The sequence below is a fragment of the Hippoglossus hippoglossus genome, chromosome 16, assembly GCF_009819705.1.
Source record: "Hippoglossus hippoglossus isolate fHipHip1 chromosome 16, fHipHip1.pri, whole genome shotgun sequence".
NCBI classification, from domain to species: domain Eukaryota; kingdom Metazoa; phylum Chordata; class Actinopteri; order Pleuronectiformes; family Pleuronectidae; genus Hippoglossus; species Hippoglossus hippoglossus.
The window spans coordinates 5,314,800-5,332,238 of NC_047166.1; the positions used below are offsets into that span (position 1 = coordinate 5,314,800).

General features: G+C 40.1%; 3 protein-coding genes and 2 long non-coding RNA genes across 5 annotated transcripts in view; 3 read left to right on the forward strand and 2 right to left on the reverse strand.

Moving 5' to 3' along the window:
* LOC117777481 overlaps positions 1-426 on the reverse strand; it is a 13,730-nt gene extending 13,304 nt beyond the window's left edge. Inside the window, exon 1 of the long non-coding RNA XR_004616616.1 lies at positions 100-426. This is a non-coding gene — a long non-coding RNA (uncharacterized LOC117777481). The remainder of the gene's footprint in view (positions 1-99) is intronic.
* Positions 1-4,612, reverse strand: part of LOC117777478 — a 26,073-nt gene extending 21,461 nt beyond the window's left edge. The window contains exons 1-2 of the long non-coding RNA XR_004616613.1: positions 4,318-4,612; positions 1,506-1,508 (exon numbers count right to left, since the gene is read on the reverse strand). This is a non-coding gene — a long non-coding RNA (uncharacterized LOC117777478). The remainder of the gene's footprint in view (positions 1-1,505; positions 1,509-4,317) is intronic.
* LOC117777400 (hemicentin-1-like) overlaps positions 1-17,439 on the forward strand; it is a 1,765,934-nt gene that overhangs the window by 112,970 nt on the left and 1,635,525 nt on the right. The window contains exons 24-28 of the mRNA XM_034612162.1: positions 418-693; positions 1,121-1,387; positions 9,303-9,578; positions 10,323-10,610; positions 11,334-11,609. Of these exons, the coding sequence (XP_034468053.1) occupies positions 418-693; positions 1,121-1,387; positions 9,303-9,578; positions 10,323-10,610; positions 11,334-11,609 (1,383 nt within the window). The remainder of the gene's footprint in view (positions 1-417; positions 694-1,120; positions 1,388-9,302; positions 9,579-10,322; positions 10,611-11,333; positions 11,610-17,439) is intronic.
* On the forward strand, positions 1,495-16,591 carry LOC117777458. Its single transcript, XM_034612253.1, has 8 exons — positions 1,495-1,695; positions 1,787-1,850; positions 2,056-2,195; positions 2,418-2,466; positions 3,303-3,397; positions 3,484-3,553; positions 3,671-3,928; positions 16,544-16,591. The coding sequence occupies exons 1-7, from the start codon at positions 1,664-1,666 to the stop codon at positions 3,821-3,823; spliced, it is 603 nt and encodes a 200-aa protein (XP_034468144.1). The 5' UTR covers positions 1,495-1,663; the 3' UTR covers positions 3,824-3,928; positions 16,544-16,591.
* LOC117777446 lies at positions 12,615-16,564 on the forward strand. The gene is made up of 8 exons (XM_034612239.1): positions 12,615-13,057; positions 13,154-13,285; positions 13,354-13,536; positions 13,759-13,807; positions 15,918-16,012; positions 16,099-16,168; positions 16,286-16,499; positions 16,542-16,564. The coding sequence occupies exons 1-8, from the start codon at positions 12,927-12,929 to the stop codon at positions 16,547-16,549; spliced, it is 882 nt and encodes a 293-aa protein (XP_034468130.1). The 5' UTR covers positions 12,615-12,926; the 3' UTR covers positions 16,550-16,564.

Genomic DNA, 17,439 nt, shown 5'->3' on the forward strand with positions numbered 1-17,439 from the left:
AAAAGTACATTTTTCTCATGTATTTTTTCAGTGGTCCAGTTTTTTAAATTAATTATTACTTCTGACAGTTGAACCAATAGCACCTGAGAAATTAATGACCTAAAGTACTTAAATCTCTGTAATTCTTCCACCAGAGTAAAGTATAATTCTGTTAAATTGAAGCCTTGTGACTTTAAGCAGTTATAAGTTTTCTTATAGTATAATTTGTGGTGTAATTGTGTAATGCAATGTATTGTTTTCACAGGTTTGCATGTTATTGTGCTCCCTAGTCCACTATCTCCAAACTTACCTTGATTTACACCCTGATGAAATAAAAAACATATATTATTCAGGGTCATTCTATATTATAAAGACCATTATATTGGACAGTGGTTAAATCTGACAGTTCTCTGTTTTCTATATTGTTGGTTACTGCAGACAGTCCCAAACATGTGACAGTTCAAGCCAATCCTGGTCTTGATGTGAAGGAAAATGTGTCGTTGACACTGAGCTGTACTGCCGAGTCCAACCCACCAGTGAGCTCTGTCACCTGGAGGAAGACGACTGATGGGAGAGAGGAAATCGTCCAACAGACTCGGACTCAGACCTTCAGGGTGAATTCAGCCAGTCCCTCTGACAGTGGACTGTACAGCTGTGAAGCCACCAATGACATTGGAAGAGGAAAGTCACAGCCAGCTGAGGTTAAAGTCAGATGTGAGTAGAATGATGCACTTGTGATGGTGAATGGATAAACAAGGAGGATATATTCTACATTACTGCGTCTAAAGTAAATACTGATCAGACGTGCTGGTTCTAAAAAGAAGAAAACATTACTCCACAATGTCAAAAATATTGAAGTTAAAAAAGGAACAGTAACCTAAAATCAGTGGCTGTTGTTTGTTTCAAAGAGAAATTGCTGAGAAAAAAAATCGAAAGTTTCACCAGGTGAATCTAAAGCCAGTCTGTTTTATCTTTTATTGTTTTAATGCCCATTAACTGGTGTGAAAAAAAGTTCCACATTCTTCTCAGTCTGGCTTTAAAGAGCAGCAATAATGTCACTTCATTTGTTGTGTTATTCATGTTTGATCTTTGGTGATGTTCAGAAAATGACGTTGTCTTTTCTCTTGAATTTCCCGGCTAGTTTCTCCAAAACACACAAACATCACGGAGTCGGCAGAGCAGCAGGAGCTTGACGGGAGGAGCTCCGTGATGCTGAGCTGCATCAGTCACAGCTTTCCCCCAGTCCAACTCTACTCATGGTACAGGAAGAGTCAGGGCGAGGAAAAGGATAAGCTTGTGTCCGAGCATCAAAACCACACAGTGTACTCAAACCAGCCAGGAGTCTACTACTGCGTCGCACAAAATGAAGTAGACCAAAGTTTGTCTGATCCCGTCCATCTGTTTGAACGTGAGTGAATTTCAAGGCCTTATAACTGTGTGTTTTATTGATCAGGAGACATGTGGGAGGTTTATATCAGACTAGTTTTCTGGTTGTCCGTCCATACGTCCTATGTCCTATGTCCTACGTCCTTCGCACAAACACACAATTAGAATCAAGGAGTAACTGATTTGATTTTGGTAGCCAAAGGTCAAAGGTCAAGCTCTATATGATGCTCTCTCTCTTTTAACCACAGGAAACTATCTGGAGATCCTGAAGTTCCTCGTTCCTGCTCTGTTTGTCCTGATGATTATCATTTTAATCATCGTAGTTTTAAGGTGAATGAATAAGAAGTGCATTTGATTAAATGAATACATATCAGAGATGGTCTGGCATGTGTAACCACATCATGTCCCTCTATGTTTTCAGATACAGGAGGAAAACATCTTTTCAACAAGGAACAACAAACAGAACATTCTTATTTGGTTTTCTGGTGATGAAACATTTGTTTAAGCCATTCTACTTCTTTATGAAAACCTCCGGACAGAAGTGACATATCCTGTGTGTGTGTGTGTGTGTGTTTGTGTGTGTGTGTGTGTGTGTGTGTGTGTGTGTGGTGTGTGTGTGCGTGTGTGTGTGTGTGTGTGTGTGTGTGTGTGTGTGTGTGTGTGTGTGTGTGTGTGTGTACATCATTTCAGGGTTGGTGTAATGGTACCAGGAGGAGGAGTCTGACGAATGAGAATGTCTCTGCGGAGCCTATCAGGAGCAGAGACGACCTCTTGTCAGAGCAGTTGAGGCGTCCAGGGGCCCAACGACGCCAGCCTCTTCCAGACAGCACGTAAGACCGCACCCACACAACACACTGTCCCCACCCAGGACAAGGATCACTGTGTGGGACAGAGTCAGACATGGGCTGCTGCTCATGCTGGAGTCAAAGCATCCATTTATTTTCTAGATCCTCCAGACATGAATGGCACAATGAAAGTCTGCCCTGTTATTTATAATATTCATTCACTCTGTGGTCAAGTGTTTATTCTTATATATCTTTTATATTCCACAGGCCTCCGACCGACATCAACGTTGTTTACAGCACTTTGAATCTGCCCCAGGTGAGTCCCGGGTTGAGACAACACTTTAAACAAGAAAACAACAAGTTAAAACAATCATATATGGAGACTTTAGTAAAACTCACGAAGATTTATATTAAAAAGAGTTTAATTCAAAGTGTCTGGTCATGGTGGCCTGTTGTCAGAACCTTGTGTTAACACAATAGATTTGTAAATTATTTAACTACCAGTTGTTGAAACTTCAAAATCTATTTCTAATTGGCTATTTGTATATTGGAAATCGTAGGAAACAGTGATTATGGAGAGTTTAGGTATAAGATTCAGGATATTTAAGACTCTGCTTCATCACTTCTGACCTGTTACAGCTGTAAAACTACTAATTCTTCTAAAAACTCTAAATTATGTGATAATTTCAATAATATGTTATCAAATATGTTTTAATGGTGATATTACAAAGCCTCCGAAGTCCCAGAATGTGTTATTAGTTTTATTTTGAGTTCACACGATGCAAGGATCTGAAACAAGACAACAACATGTGCACATTAGATTTAAAAATTGTAAATAAATAATCTATCAGGATATCTACAACCCCTCAAATTGACCATGTAGAGCTACTGCCTTCCATCTTCTATCATCAGTATTAGTCTGGCTCTACAGGCAGATGTGTCTTTTACTGTTCAAGCTGTTGCTTTTCCCTCCTTGTACTTCCATATCCTGCCCTCACTGTTTGCCCTGTCAGTAGCTGTCTATCAGTGCACTTATATCTCAGTATACTGGGGCCAGTAATTAAAAGACAACCTGTACAGCATCCATTTTAGAGCATGAGTGAAGCGATTCAGTTGCTGCTTGATAATCACTGATGTTTTCTGTCTGCTCAGGCTGCCTCTGCACAAAACCCCACAAGACAGCAAGCTGGAAACACCGAGGACGATTATGTCAACTACACTTCTCTGCACTTTAAGAATAAGATAAAGTGAGAATTTAATCTTTGTGTAACAATACCAGAACAACAAAGGTGTTATTGATCAGCACACGTCATGTTGATATTTGTTCTTCAAGGAACAAGCAAAGAAAGGTGGAAGAAGACCCTGTGTATGCGATGGTGTCCAAGCCAACGCGAGTTAGAAAGGTCAGGAACCGTGACCTCTCATGTTGTTATATCAGTCTCTATGTTTTGCTATTAGTTGAATTTAATCCAGAAATTGTTCCATAAATAATCTATAAACTACCTCCGCTCTCATCCTAGAATGAACCAGAGAGCCTGCAGGACTATGAAAACATTAGTAATGCAACTGCACGTGCACCAACATCTCCAAATCTATTTGACGACCACACCAGTGAAGGTGAAGTGGAGCTCCACTATTCACAGGTGAGATTCACAGCGAGGCCCCGACGTTAGACGACCAACAGAGACTCCAGCAGCTCAGACGAAGATGAGAGTTAATACTCTGACGTCAGGATTTGACCCGAGATGTTCTCGTCCTGCTTTTTACAGCTACCTCGGGCTTTGCGTGTTGCCATTAGGAGTATTTTAAAACTAGTTAGCAAGAAGGCACAGAAGTTACATTACTGAGCTAAAATATAATATATCAATATTTGAAACTGTTAATTAAAGGTTCTGGGAAAAATAGTGAACATAGCAAAATGTGAGGGATAAACGGTTAAAATCCTTATTTTGCAACTTAAAATGTAAATATTGTGAGTGTAAAATGATTGTATGAATAACTTTTTATATAATCTATATATATAAATGACATGCAGTTAGACAAGAAATGCTGAGAATCACTGCTGAATGTTTTTTTTGTCCTTTCCAGTGTTGTAAACTTAATCCAAACCCACACACCTGAAATGTAAATATCCTGTAGCTCAAAATAAAATAAAATATGTTGGAACAAATGATGAACTTTAAAGTTTATTGACATTATTGTTGGATTTGTGAACATGTCACAGCGCGAAAGGGTTTCTGAAGAATGCATGTACACACAAAATACATTGTGTCATGAAATGGACATTATCTTGTGATGCATTTCTATTAACGGACCATGTAAACCTTAGATTTACTTGAGTTAAGTAATAAGTAAAATAAAATCAAGTATATGACTATATCCTGAACTTAAACTCTTGAGTATCCAAAATAAAAGTACAAATTCTGAGACATTAGGATATTATTAGATACGTTATTACATTTTCATACAGGTATCCTCCGATCTAAATATGCACATTTTAAGATGTTTGGAGCAGCTATTGGTTAACAGTAGCTTCAAAACCATGTCAGTGGACAAGAGCATAAATGACTTAAGAGAAGAGAAGAGCGAGTCTGGAAACACTGAGGTCGCAGGGTGTGATGCAGCCTAAAGTCTACATGGTCAGACCCTCCACCCTGGAGAAGTCTGACTTCCCTGGTCTGTTGGACGACTTGGGCAAAGACCTTCCAGAGATCTGAGCCCAAGCCCTTCTCTTGGCTCTCCTGACACTCACCTCAGCCCTGGAAAAGGAGGCTTTCAAAGCTCTGGTATGGGCCGCTGCATCGCTATCTGGTGAGATGTCTGCCATTCCCGTCCCCCTGGTGGCTTCTATGGTGGACTCGAGTGTAGCGGTGCGGATCCTGACGAAAGCACAGTTATCTCTGTGCCTGGATGACAAATCAGTCGAGCGACTGGCCCGACAGCGAGGCGTGGAACCCTGGGCTGCGGACATGTGGCCTCTCAGGGGAGGTTACAAAAGGGGAAGTGCAGCGGCGGCAGAACAGGACTTGGCCACGGTGTCATCAAAGCTGGTGGAGATGGCCGTGCCCAGACACGCCCGTTATGCCAGCCGCTCCTTCACCACCATGCTGCAAGCTCTGAACGGCGCCATTGATGAAATGGCGGCCGATGCCGTGAAGATCGTGGCTGCAGCTCTCGGGGAGGGGGAGTGAAATGCTTTTCTCTTTGTGCGATGTTTCCTGTTTACGTGTTGTTCACCTGCACTTTTATGTTTATCCAACTCTTCACAAACCCTTTTGATACGTTTTCACATTGTTAGATGACGTTTTAAATAGAGACACTGTAAATACTATGTGAGCATAAATTCTCCAAATAAATATGTAGTACTGAAAACTGCTCTGTGCCTGTTAACAATACTTCACCACAAACAAAACAAAAAAGAGGAAGTGGGAGGAAGTGCATCTGCGTGCAGATACTGTGAAATGCTGCGAACGCTATCGCTGTAATCTGAACACCTACAAGAAGCTGTTTTCTGGCTTGCATGATAGGGGGATGCAAATAAGTATTTTTAAAGGTTTTAGGTCAAGTGTGAAAACTTCCTTTTTCTGTAAAGTCTCATTCTCGGAGTGAGGCTGTGTGTGACAGACTGATACAAGTGGATCCTCTGAGGTAAGAACAAGCTTCTATGGTTATTTATCTCCTCATGATGTTAATCTACTAGAGTAAAATATAGTGTTTTATTTTAGAAGTTTTATTTACAGTATATACACTGATTACAAACTGTATTTTTTGTGGATAAAACAATATGATTTTTTTCTTAATAAAATTTGATTCCAGATCACTTAATAATAATAATAATAATAATAATAATAATAATAATAATAATTTAAAACCCTTTTTCTTCCATTCAGTTGAAATACTTTTTTCCAAATGAAAACTCAAACTCAGTTTCAGATGTCGTAGTTCCCTGAAGACTGAGATGAACCCAAAGAGCCAGATATGACTTTTTAAACAGTATTTTGGAAAATTAGAATTTAATGAAGACACTGTTATGTTTGCAGTCAAAATATTTTAACTGTGTTCTGGGGTTTCTTTGAATAAAAGTGATTTGAACAAGTAGCCAATGTCAAATAAAATTTAAAAAGAAAACAGAAAACAAACTATATTTTAGTTATTAAAGGGAAAAAAGAAAGTGAACTCTGGGATTAACAAAAACATGTGGCCCAAAAATTCCAGTTTAAAATAATTACATTTATTTTTCTTTAAAAAATGACAAATTCTGCGTAGAGGTGAGGTGACTTATGTGATTTCAATTCATCAAATTTTTACTAAACCACAAATTCACAACCATCTTGAAATGAGGAACAAAACAAAGACAACTCTAAATGTCAGTAAAAGAAATGAAAAGAGGAAGAAGGAAATTCTGACACAAGCTGAAAAAGAACTTTGATCACACGTTTTACAGTAAAAAGAAAAAGTTCTGTGATCTTATGATGTTTTTATCCACTTTTCAGTTTTTATTTGTTTCAGAAATCCAGTTGTAGTTCCACATGAGATGGAGGCTCAGACAGTCACGTGGTTGGTTTTTCTGGCCCTAATAAAACGTAAGGATTTTATTTCTCCACTTTGAAAACAAGGTTTTTTTCCAACATTTGCATTAAAGATTAATTGACTTCTCCACTTGTGTTTTCACCGACAGATGTTTCTACAAGTAACCCTAAAAATCCCTTTAAACTAGAACCTGGTGGGCTGCCAGCTACTGAGGGATCCTGCTCTGAAATTAATTGCCAAGTCACAGAAGATGTTGATGATCATGACGCAAACTGGTTTTGGATGAAAGATAGACGATGGGTCCAAAGTGATGAAGACTATAATACCACTGTCATTTACAGCACAAATACCTTGACACGTCCGGTCAGTCCTGACTTTGCAAGCAGAGTGAAATACATCGGTTCTTCATCTTCAAGTTGGAGGAATAGTTACTGGTCGAAGCCACTGTGCAGTATTTTGATCTGTGACCTGAGAACAAGTGACAGCGGAAAGTATTCTTTGAGATTCGTAGGGAAGTTAAAATGGTCATCTGAAGAAGTGACCCTCAACGTTGAAGGTATGTATAATAAAAATCAGAAAATTAAAATACATTTCAGAATATACATAACATTACAATTAGTGGACAAATGTGTCCTTCATGCCCCGAGCAACGAAATTTATTAATTAATAACCAAACGTACATGAAAATGAACATTTGAACAAACACCAGTGATAAAAACTACAGAATCCATCTTTGAGATCATTTGAGTTGATGTGTATTTTGACTTTTTAGTTTGGTCCATGTCCCATTCACTAAAATTCAGTATGTGAGATTTATACCACAGTCAGGCAGCAGGTGGCGATCTAGACACTTTGGCTTCACTTTAAGTCGATGGTTTGAACTATTCTAGATCAGTTATGACTCTAGAGCAGTTTGGCTATAGCTTCACTCTACATAGTTTCCCAGTCAAGTCGGGTACAACTTTCAAAATCAATGCTTCTTTTATAATAACATCTTCTCAGTGACACTGTACAATTTGAATTTAGCTGTTGTGTAGACGCATCATCACATTTCTCTTGCTTTCATATTCTCAGTAAACCGATGCCCGCTCACTTTTGAGGGACCAGCTGTCGTGGTGGAGTCCGACGAGGTCACACTCACATGCTCCACTTCAAGTTCATGTCCTTCAAACCCTCACATTCAAGATGTGACTCAGATCGACCGGACACAGGCCACAGACTTTCATCAAGATAAGGAAAGAACCACCTTCAGCTTTAGAGCCAGCAGGGAGGATGATGGGAGGGTGTTTTCATGCCAAACACAGGACAACACAGACAAATATTTGATCCAGAATATTACAGTCACTGTTAAATGTAAGTTGATGAATTCATTTTATTGATGTTCTATCTTTTAGGTAATACACCCTGCTGTTATGATCATTATTATTATTACTCTAAGAAGTCTGCTGGTTCAAATCCCAACTTTGCTGTGATCTTTCTGTTAAGTTTGTATCTTCTCCCCGTCTACATGAGTTCTCTCCCAGTACTCCAGCTTCGCCCCACAGTCCAAAGATATGCAGATTGGGATGAAGTTCATTGGCAACTCTAATTTGTGTGAATGGATATTTGTCTCTGGATGTCGGCCCTGTGATACGCTGGAGACCTCTCAGAGCCAGAGTCAGCTGGGGATTGGCTCCATCCTCCCACAATCCTCAAATGTCCACCAGTGTCACCAGGCTGCTCGTGGCGTGTCTGTGATTTTCAGTCATTTTACCTCTTTCCCATTCGTGTATTGATTTAATTTGAATTCTGAACTAGAATCTTCTTCATAGTATTCACAATATTACATTCTTAGTGGACCGTCACTCACATAGCAAGTGTCTTGGTCCAGATTTGTCCTGGGCCACGAGAAGACCAGAAGTGCCGGATCATTGCCTGAAGTGGCCCACATCCGTGTGCTATCCGGGTCTTGAATTAACCTGAAAGAATCTTCTGTTTCAGATTCACCTGTTGTTGAGATAAAGGTCATTTCACTTGGGTCCTTTTTCCAGATAAGCCGAGGAAGACGAGCATTTCTGTCAGTGGCTCTTCTGATAACCAAGTGAAAGTTGATCGTTCTCTCACGTTAACTTGTGACACCGATGCCAATCCTGCCCCGACGACTTACTTCAGCTTTTTAACAAAACACATCAAACCAAAACTTTCCTTTAAAAAAACTATCGATGCAAAAGTAAATTTTTCTCATGTATTTCTTCGGTGGTCCAGTTTTTTTAATTAATTATTACTTCTGACAGTTGAAACAATAGCACCTGAGAAATTAATGACCTTAAGTACTTAAATCTCTGTAATTCTTCTACCAGAGTAAAGTATAATTCTATTAAATTGAAGCCTTGTGACTTTAAGCAGTTGTAAGTTTTCTTATAGTATAATTTGTGGTGTAATTGTGTAATGCAATGTATTGTTTTCACAGGTTTGCATGTTATTGTGCTCCCTAGTCCACTGTCTCCAAACTTACCTTGATTTACACCCTGATGAAATAAAAAACATATATTATTCAGGGTCATTCTATATTATAAAGACCATTATATTGGACAGTGGTTAAATCTGACAGTTCTCTGTTTTCTATATTGTTGGTTTCTGCAGACAGTCCCAAACATGTGACAGTTCAAGCCAATCCTGGTCTTGATGTGAAGGAAAATGTGTCGTTGACACTGAGCTGTACTGCCGAGTCCAACCCACCAGTGAGCTCTGTCACCTGGAGGAAGACGACTGATGGGAGAGAGGAAATCGTCCAACAGACTCGGACTCAGACCTTCAGGGTGAATTCAGCCAGTCCCTCTGACAGTGGACTGTACAGCTGTGAAGCCACCAATGACATTGGAAGTGGAAAGTCACAGCCAGCTGAGGTTAAAGTCAGATGTGAGTAGAATGATGCACTTGTGATGGTGAATGGATAAACAAGGAGGATATATTCTACATTACTGCGTATAAAGTAAATACTGATCAGACGTGCTGGTTCCAAAAAGAAGAAAACATTACTCCACAATGTCAGAAACACCACAGGGTTCTTTTAACTATGGTGTAAATTAATTCATTTATTAAACTTATCCAACATTTCTTTGAACTGAAAACGTCTATTTCAACATGACTAAAGTGGCCTGTTGTCATAACTTGATTTATTTAAATAGCACTTCTCAAAACAACGTTACAAAGTGCTTCCCAAATAACTAAAAAAGTAAAAACACATCAAAATATGAATATAAATTTAAAAACAAATTAAAAATCGTTCATAAAAGAATAAATAAAAGAATAAAAACTAGACCTACGTAAAATCAGTGAATGAAGTAAGATGAAAGTTTGTTTTCAGCTCCTGACTCAGTCTGCTGTCTGTCCTCGTTCAGGATGTTTCAGAGACTCAGGGCTTTTGTTTCAAAAGCTTTGTCCCCCAACTTTGTCTTAGTACAATAAATCGTAGCAGCTGGACTGATGAAGAGGAGTTTAGGAGCTTCAGGAGAGGAGCTCCCTTTACCACTGTTTGTTGGATTTTTTGCTCTGCAGAACTTTTACATTTACAATAAACCTATGTAACACAGACTAGAGGGAAGAAAAACTATAAAATCATAATGTGCCTTCTTTAAAGAAGATTCTGCTTCCTCTCTACAGACCCGCCCACTGAACCTAAACTGTCTATGAGGTCTGAGGTCACAGAAGGTCAGACCATCACCGTCAACTGCACTGCTGAAAGTTTCCCACAGTCAACTCTCACCTTGACGAGGACCAACACAAATAATCAGGCTGTAATAATCACTGAAAATAATCTTTATTCACGACCCATCAACTCTCTCTACCACAAGATTAATGTGACTTCAGCCGACGCTGGCTGGTACTTCTGCCGTGCCCAGAACAGTGAGGGCTCAAAGGACAGCAAGCAGAAGGAGTTGGTGGTGAAATGTGAGTGTTTCAGCTGCGGCTTTTTTTTCAACCAAACAGATCAAACCAAAACTTTCCTTTAAAAAAATCTTTCTATGAAAAAGTAGCTTTTCTCATGTATTTTTTGATTAACTATTACTTCTGACAGTTGAAACAATAGCACCTGAGAAATGAATGACCTAAAGTAAATATGTCTATTTGATTAAGTACTGTAGAGTTTAGAAAATATCAATAAACTACCAGACCCTATATAAAGTCATTTAATCTATAAATTATCAATAATAATGATCCAGTAATGTTACGTGGTGCCACTCTGCCACTTAATGAATACTCCTGATAAACTACTGTGCTGCTTATTTAAATTATGAATTCATGGCTATTACTTGTAATGGAGTATTTTTGTACTGCGATATTTCTACTTTTACTTAAATCTCTGTAATTCTTCCACCAGAGTAAAGTATAATTCTGTTAAATTGAAGCCTTGTGACTTTAAGCAGTTGTAAGTTTTCTTATAGTATAATTTGTGGTGTAATTGTGCAATGCAATGTATCGTTTTCACAGGTTTGCATGTTATTGTGCTCCCTTATATAAATTAGTCCACTACCTACAAATTAACCATGAATTCAACCCTGTTGAGATAAAAAACATATATTATTCATGGTCATTCTATATTATAAAGACCATTATATTGGACAGTGGTTAAATCTGACAGTTCTCTGTTTTCTATATTGTTGGTTTCTGCAGACAGTCCCAAACATGTGACAGTTCAAGCCAATCCTGGTCTTGATGTGAAGGAAAATGTGTCGTTGACACTGAGCTGTACTGCCGAGTCCAACCCACCAGTGAGCTCTGTCACCTGGAGGAAGACGACTGATGGGAGAGAGGAAATCGTCCAACAGACTCAGACTCAGACCTTCAGGGTGAATTCAGCCAGTCCCTCTGACAGTGGACTGTACAGCTGTGAAGCCACCAATGACATTGGAAGTGGAAAGTCACAGCCAGCTGAGGTTAAAGTCAGATGTGAGTAGAATGATGCACTTGTGATGGTGAATGGATAAACAAGGAGGATATATTCTACATTACTGCGTATAAAGTAAATACTGATCAGACGTGCTGGTTCCAAAAAGAAGAAAACATTACTCCACAATGTGATGTCATTCAAAATAACGTTTAGCAAACCTGATACAAAATATTGAAGTTAAAAAAGGAACAGTAACCTAACATCAGTGGCTGTAGTTTGTTTCAAAGAGAAATTGCTGAGAAAAAAATGTAAAGTTTCACCAGGTGAATCTAAAGCCAGTCTGTTTTATCCTCCCATTTAAAGTTTCACATTCTTCTCAGTCTGGCTTTAAAGAGCAGCAATAATGTCACTTCATTTGTTGTGTTATTCATGTTTGATCTTTGATGATGTTCAGAAAATGACGTTGTCTTTTCTCCTGAATTTCCCGGCTAGTTTCTCCAAAACACACAAACATCACGGAGTCGTCAGAGAAGCAGGAGCTTGACGGGAGGAGCTCCGTGATGCTGAGCTGCATCAGTCACAGCTTTCCCCCAGTCCACCTCTACTCATGGTACAGGAAGAGTCAGGGCGAGGAAAAGGATAAGCTTGTGTCCGAGCATCAAAACCACACAGTGTACTCAAACCAGCCAGGAGTCTACTACTGCGTCGCAGAAAATGAAGTAGACCAAAGTTTGTCTGATCCCGTCCATCTGTTTGAACGTGAGTGAATTTCAAGGCCTTATAACTGTGTGATTTATTGATCAGGAGACATGTGGGAGGTTTATATCAGAACATGTTTTCTGGTTGTCCGTCCGTACGTCCTGTGTTTGTGAACGTGACATCTCAAGAAGGTCTTGAGGGAATTTCTTTAAACTTAGTGAAAATGTTTAGTTTGATTCAGGGTTGAAATGATAAGAATTTGGTGGCCAATGGTTACTGTGTCCTCACAAAGCTGTGAACTTACAAAGCATATTTTTGCCTTGTAAAAGCAATATCCACGTGACGCCTTGAGGGAATCGTTTCACATTCGGCACAAACACACAATTAGACTCAAGGAGTAACTGATTTGATTTGGTAGCCAAAGGTCAAAGGTCAAGGTCACAGTGGCCTCACAAAACACGTTTTTTGGCCTCTTGAAAGTCATTTTACAAAACCGCCTTTAGAGAAATTCCTCAACTTTCGATGAGAAGATGTGAAGTGATTAGATATCAGTGGTCAAAGGTCACAGTGGCCTCATCAGAATCTTGGTTGGCGGAGGTAAACAACTGCAGTACAGTATTTCTAGTTCAGTGTGAAATAAATCTCTGCACATCGAATAAAGTTGAAACTAATTCTACATGTTCACAACTCAGTGTCTATATGATGCTCTCTCTGTTTTAACCACAGGAGACTATCTGGAGAACCTGAAGTTCCTCGTTCCTGCTCTATTTGTCCTGATGATTATCATTTTAATCGTCGTAGCTTTAAGGTGAATGAATAAGAAGTGCATTTGATTAAATTCAATAAATACATTTCAGAGATGGTCTGGCATGTGTAACCACATCATGTCCCTCTATGTTTTCAGATACAGGAGGAAAAAATCTATTCAACAAGGAACAACAAACAGAACATTCTTATGTGGTTTTTTGGTGATGAAACATTTGTTTAAGCCATTCTACTTCTTTATTGAAAACCTCTGGACAGAAGTGACATATCCTGTGTGTGTGTGTGTGTGTGTGTGTGTGTGTGTGTGTGTGTGTGTGTGTGTGTGTGTGTGTGTGTGTGTGTGTGTGTGTGTGTGTGTGTGTGTGTGTGTACATCATTTCAGGGTTGGTGTAATGGTACCAGGAGGAGGAGTCTGACGTATGAGAATGTCTCTGCGGAGCCTTTCAGGAGCAGAGAGGACCTCTTGTCAGAGCAGTTGAGGCGTCCAGGGGCCCAACGACGCCAGCCTCTTCCAGACAGCACGTAAGACCGCACCCACACAACACACTGTCCCCACCCAGGACAAGGAACACTGTGTGGGACAGAGTCAGACATGGGCTGCTGCTCATGCTGGAGTCAAAGCATCCATTTATTTTCTAGATCCTCCAGACATGAATGGCACAATGAAAGTCTGCCCTGTTATTTAGAATAGTCATTCACTCTGTGTGCAAGTGTTTATTCTTATATATCTTTTATATTCCACAGGCCTCCGACCGACATCAACGCTGTTTACAGCATTTTGAATCTGCCCCAGGTGAGTCCCGGGTTGAGACAACACTTTAAACAAGAAAACAACAAGTTAAAACAATCATATATGGAGACTTTAGTAAAACTCACGAAGATTTATATTAAAAAGAGTTTAATTCAAAGTGTCTGGTCATGGTCTGGTCAGAACCTTGTCTTAGCACAATAGATTTTTTATATTATTTAACTACCAGTTGTTGTTGTTGTGCATATGATACATTAAGCGTGACACCATTAAATCATGTGCCTTTGGGCATTCAATAAATGTGGTTATCCCAAAAAATATTGAATATTAATATTACAAATATTAATATTAATATTAATAATAACTTTAATTGATTTAAGTTACCTCGGGGCACCACCCTTCAAAGGAAGGGAAAAGGTAGCCAATTTATTGATTAAGTCACATGAAAGTACTAATCAATCTGATCAATAATTTAATTAATAACTATAACCAAAGTTACCATATACAGTAGATAGTTAGCAAAGTTAAAGGATATGGAGTTCTTGACAGTGTAGAGGTTGGCAAATGTGAGTATGCGTGTGTGTGTATGTGTGTCTGTGTCAGTGAGTGTGCTTTCAAAATGGCGTCTGACCACTATGAAGACAAAGCCCCCCTGGTGTTTACACCATGTGTCTGAGGTCACATGTATGTGTTAAGTTTGGGGAGATGTGTGTGTGTGTGTGTGTGTGTGTGTGTGTGTGTGTGTGTGTGTGTGTGTGTGTGTGTGTGTGTGTGTGTTGGTTAGAGAAAGTAGCTTGTTGCATGCAAAGAAAGACTATGAAGAGCATAACATAACTAACTTTAACTTTCAAATAACTTATAACCAAAATATCACAGCAACATAAATCAAGCTTATAAACATTACACGGAATAGAATAAACAGTCTTTGCTTAGCCTAGTATAATTATTAAGCCCAGTTGTGTTACCCGTCCATGAAAAGGGAAAACGGTAGATGTGCTGTTTGAAGTCCAGTGAAGTCGTCTTGCTGGTTTGTGGCTCCTGTTTTTGTGGTTCTGCTGTACGATGCAGCTCTTGTGCTGAAGTTCTAATGCAGGCTCTCTCGCGGCATTTCCTTTTCGAAGGTTTTAGCAGTCTGCTCCAGGCAGGCCTGCTTGAAGGTTGGTAGAGCTTGGATAGGAAGGACGTTTCCCTGGCTAGGTGAGCTGGAGAGCTACACCTCTCCTCCATGGAAGTTGAGCAGAAAGAGAGGTGAACTGGAGAGCTACACTTCTCCTCTCGGAGAGTTGAGTAGAAAGAGGAAGAAGGGAGAGGGAACTGGGCTTATATTGGCCTGGTGACCTCATGGGTCATGGAACCCAGAGTGACCAATAGTGGTTGAAAGTTGTATCGAGGGTCAGTTTTAACACCTCGGTGTGAAGTTGAAGCACCCTGGGAGACTGAGTTCTGGAGGCTCTGGTTTGTCTCCAGAACAAAGAAACATGTGGTCAGGATTTGGCTAAACATGTAGGTCGAACTGTCGTTCACAAATGCCAGGTCCCAACATTGGATATTGGAAATCGTAGGAAACAGTGATTATGGAGAGTATAGGTATAAGATTCAGGATATTTAAGACTCTGCTTCATCACTTCTGACCTGTTACAGCTGTAAAACTACTAATTCTTCTAAATACTCTAAATTATGTCATAATTTCAATAATATGTTATCAAATATGTTTTAATGGTGATATTACAAAGCCTCCAAAGTCCCAGAATGTGTTATTAGTTTTAGTTTGAGTTCACACGATGCAAGGATCTGAAACAAGACAACAACATGTGCACATTAGATTTAAAAATTATAAATAAAATAATCTATCAGGATATCTACAACCCCTCAAATTGACCATGTAGAGCTACTGCCTTCCATCTTCTATCATCAGTATTAGTCTGGCTCTACAGGCAGATGTGTCTCTTACTGTTCAAGCTGTTGCTTTTCCCTCCTTGTACTTCCATATCCTGCCCTCACTGTTTGCCCTGTCAGTAGCTGTCTATCAGTGCACTTATATCTCAGTATACTGGGGCCAGTAATTAAAAGACAACCTGTACAGCATCCATTTTAGAGCATGAGTGAAGCGATTCAGTTGCTGCTTGATAATCACTGATGTTTTCTGTCTGCTCAGGCTGCCTCTGCACAAAACCCCACAAGACAGCAAGCTGGAAACACCGAGGACGATTCTGTCAACTACACTTCTCTGCACTTTAAGAATAAGATAAAGTGAGAATTTAATCTTTGTGTAACAATACCAGAACAACAAAGGTGTTATTGACCAGCACACGTCATGTTGATATTTGTTTTTCAAGGAAGAAGCAAAGAAAGGTGGAAGAAGACCCTGTGTATGCGAAGGTGTCCAAGCCAACGCGAGTTAGAAAGGTCAGGAACCGTGACCTCTCATTTCGTTATATCAGTCTCTATGTTTTGCTATTAGTTGAATTTAATCCAGAAATTGTTCCATAAATAATCTATAAACTACCTCCGCTCTCATCCTAGAATGACCCAGAGAGCCTGCAGGACTATGAAAACATTAGTAATGCAACTGCACGTGCACCAACATCTCCAAATCTATTTGACGACCACACCAGTGAAGGTGAAGTGGAGCTTGACTATTCACAGGTGACATTCACAGCGACGCCCCGACGTCAGACGACCAACAGAGACTCCAGCAGCTCAGACGAAGATGAGAGTTCCTACTCTGACGTCAGGATTTGACCCGAGATGTTCTCGTCCTGCTTTTTACAGCTACCTCAGGCCTGAGGAAGTTTATATTCACAATAAGTCATCACAGAGAGTCTGAAGAGTTCATGTGTTAAAGGGGACATAGCATGCCCATTTTACCACAAGTTGATATGGTTCCTTGGGGTCTTAATGAAATGTCTGTAACATACTTTGGTCAAAATACCACAAGGATCATTTAAAACAGCACCCTTTTTACCCTGTATAAAACAGCCCTCCACAGAGTGACCTGTTTTGAGTGCCTGTTCCTTTAAATGCTAATGAGCCAGCTCCCCCCTCCCCCTCTCCCCCCATGATTTTAAACAATATAAATTACATATTTATATGATATAAATTATCAAATATGCATCCCATACTTTGTATTCCCCTTCTGTTGTCCTGGAGTTTTAATTTTCCCAATCACATAATTAAATGTCCCCCTCTGCCCATCCACTACAAGCACACAAGCAGACAGACAGAGAGAGAAAGAGAGGGGTGGGGGGGGCTATGAAGACCATCATTTACCCCCGAACCCCGACATTCAACGGGTACAACAACAAGCAGAGAAAGCAGAATCGCGGGCTGACCTTATATATACAGTCTATGGGGCTGACCAGCGCGGAGAAATGAACGTCCCGTGTGAACAGCCAGGCGGCTGCGTGCTGGAGAACGGCGCTGCGCTGCCTCGCAGCGGCGCTTCCGCGTCCGGTGTTAACCCGGCGTAACGAGTGGGGGGGCTCTGTGTGTTTGTGCCAGTGTTACAGTAGTGCTGAACACTGCGGGAGTCTTCCACACTGCTGGCTGTGTGGCGCTGACACAAATTCCAGCTCACGCATGGGAGAGCGAGCGGTCGCGCCCGAGCAACTGCTGCAGCCTCCCAGTCCCAACGATCCAGACAAATGCCACATGTGAGTGAATCGCGGGCTGACCGG

Coding starts and splice junctions, on each gene's coding strand:
- LOC117777458 (XM_034612253.1), top strand. CDS start 1,664: ATGATTATCATTTTAATCATCGTAGTTTTAAG. Junction 1,851..2,055: donor CATTCTTATTTGGTTTTCTG/GTGATGAAACAT, acceptor ACATCATTTCAG/GGTTGGTGTAATGGTACCAG. Junction 3,554..3,670: donor AGCCAACGCGAGTTAGAAAG/GTCAGGAACCGT, acceptor CTCTCATCCTAG/AATGAACCAGAGAGCCTGCA.
- LOC117777446 (XM_034612239.1), top strand. CDS start 12,927: ATGTTCACAACTCAGTGTCTATATGATGCTCTCTCTGTTTTAACCACA. Junction 13,537..13,758: donor CAGCCTCTTCCAGACAGCAC/GTAAGACCGCAC, acceptor TATATTCCACAG/GCCTCCGACCGACATCAACG. Junction 16,169..16,285: donor AGCCAACGCGAGTTAGAAAG/GTCAGGAACCGT, acceptor CTCTCATCCTAG/AATGACCCAGAGAGCCTGCA.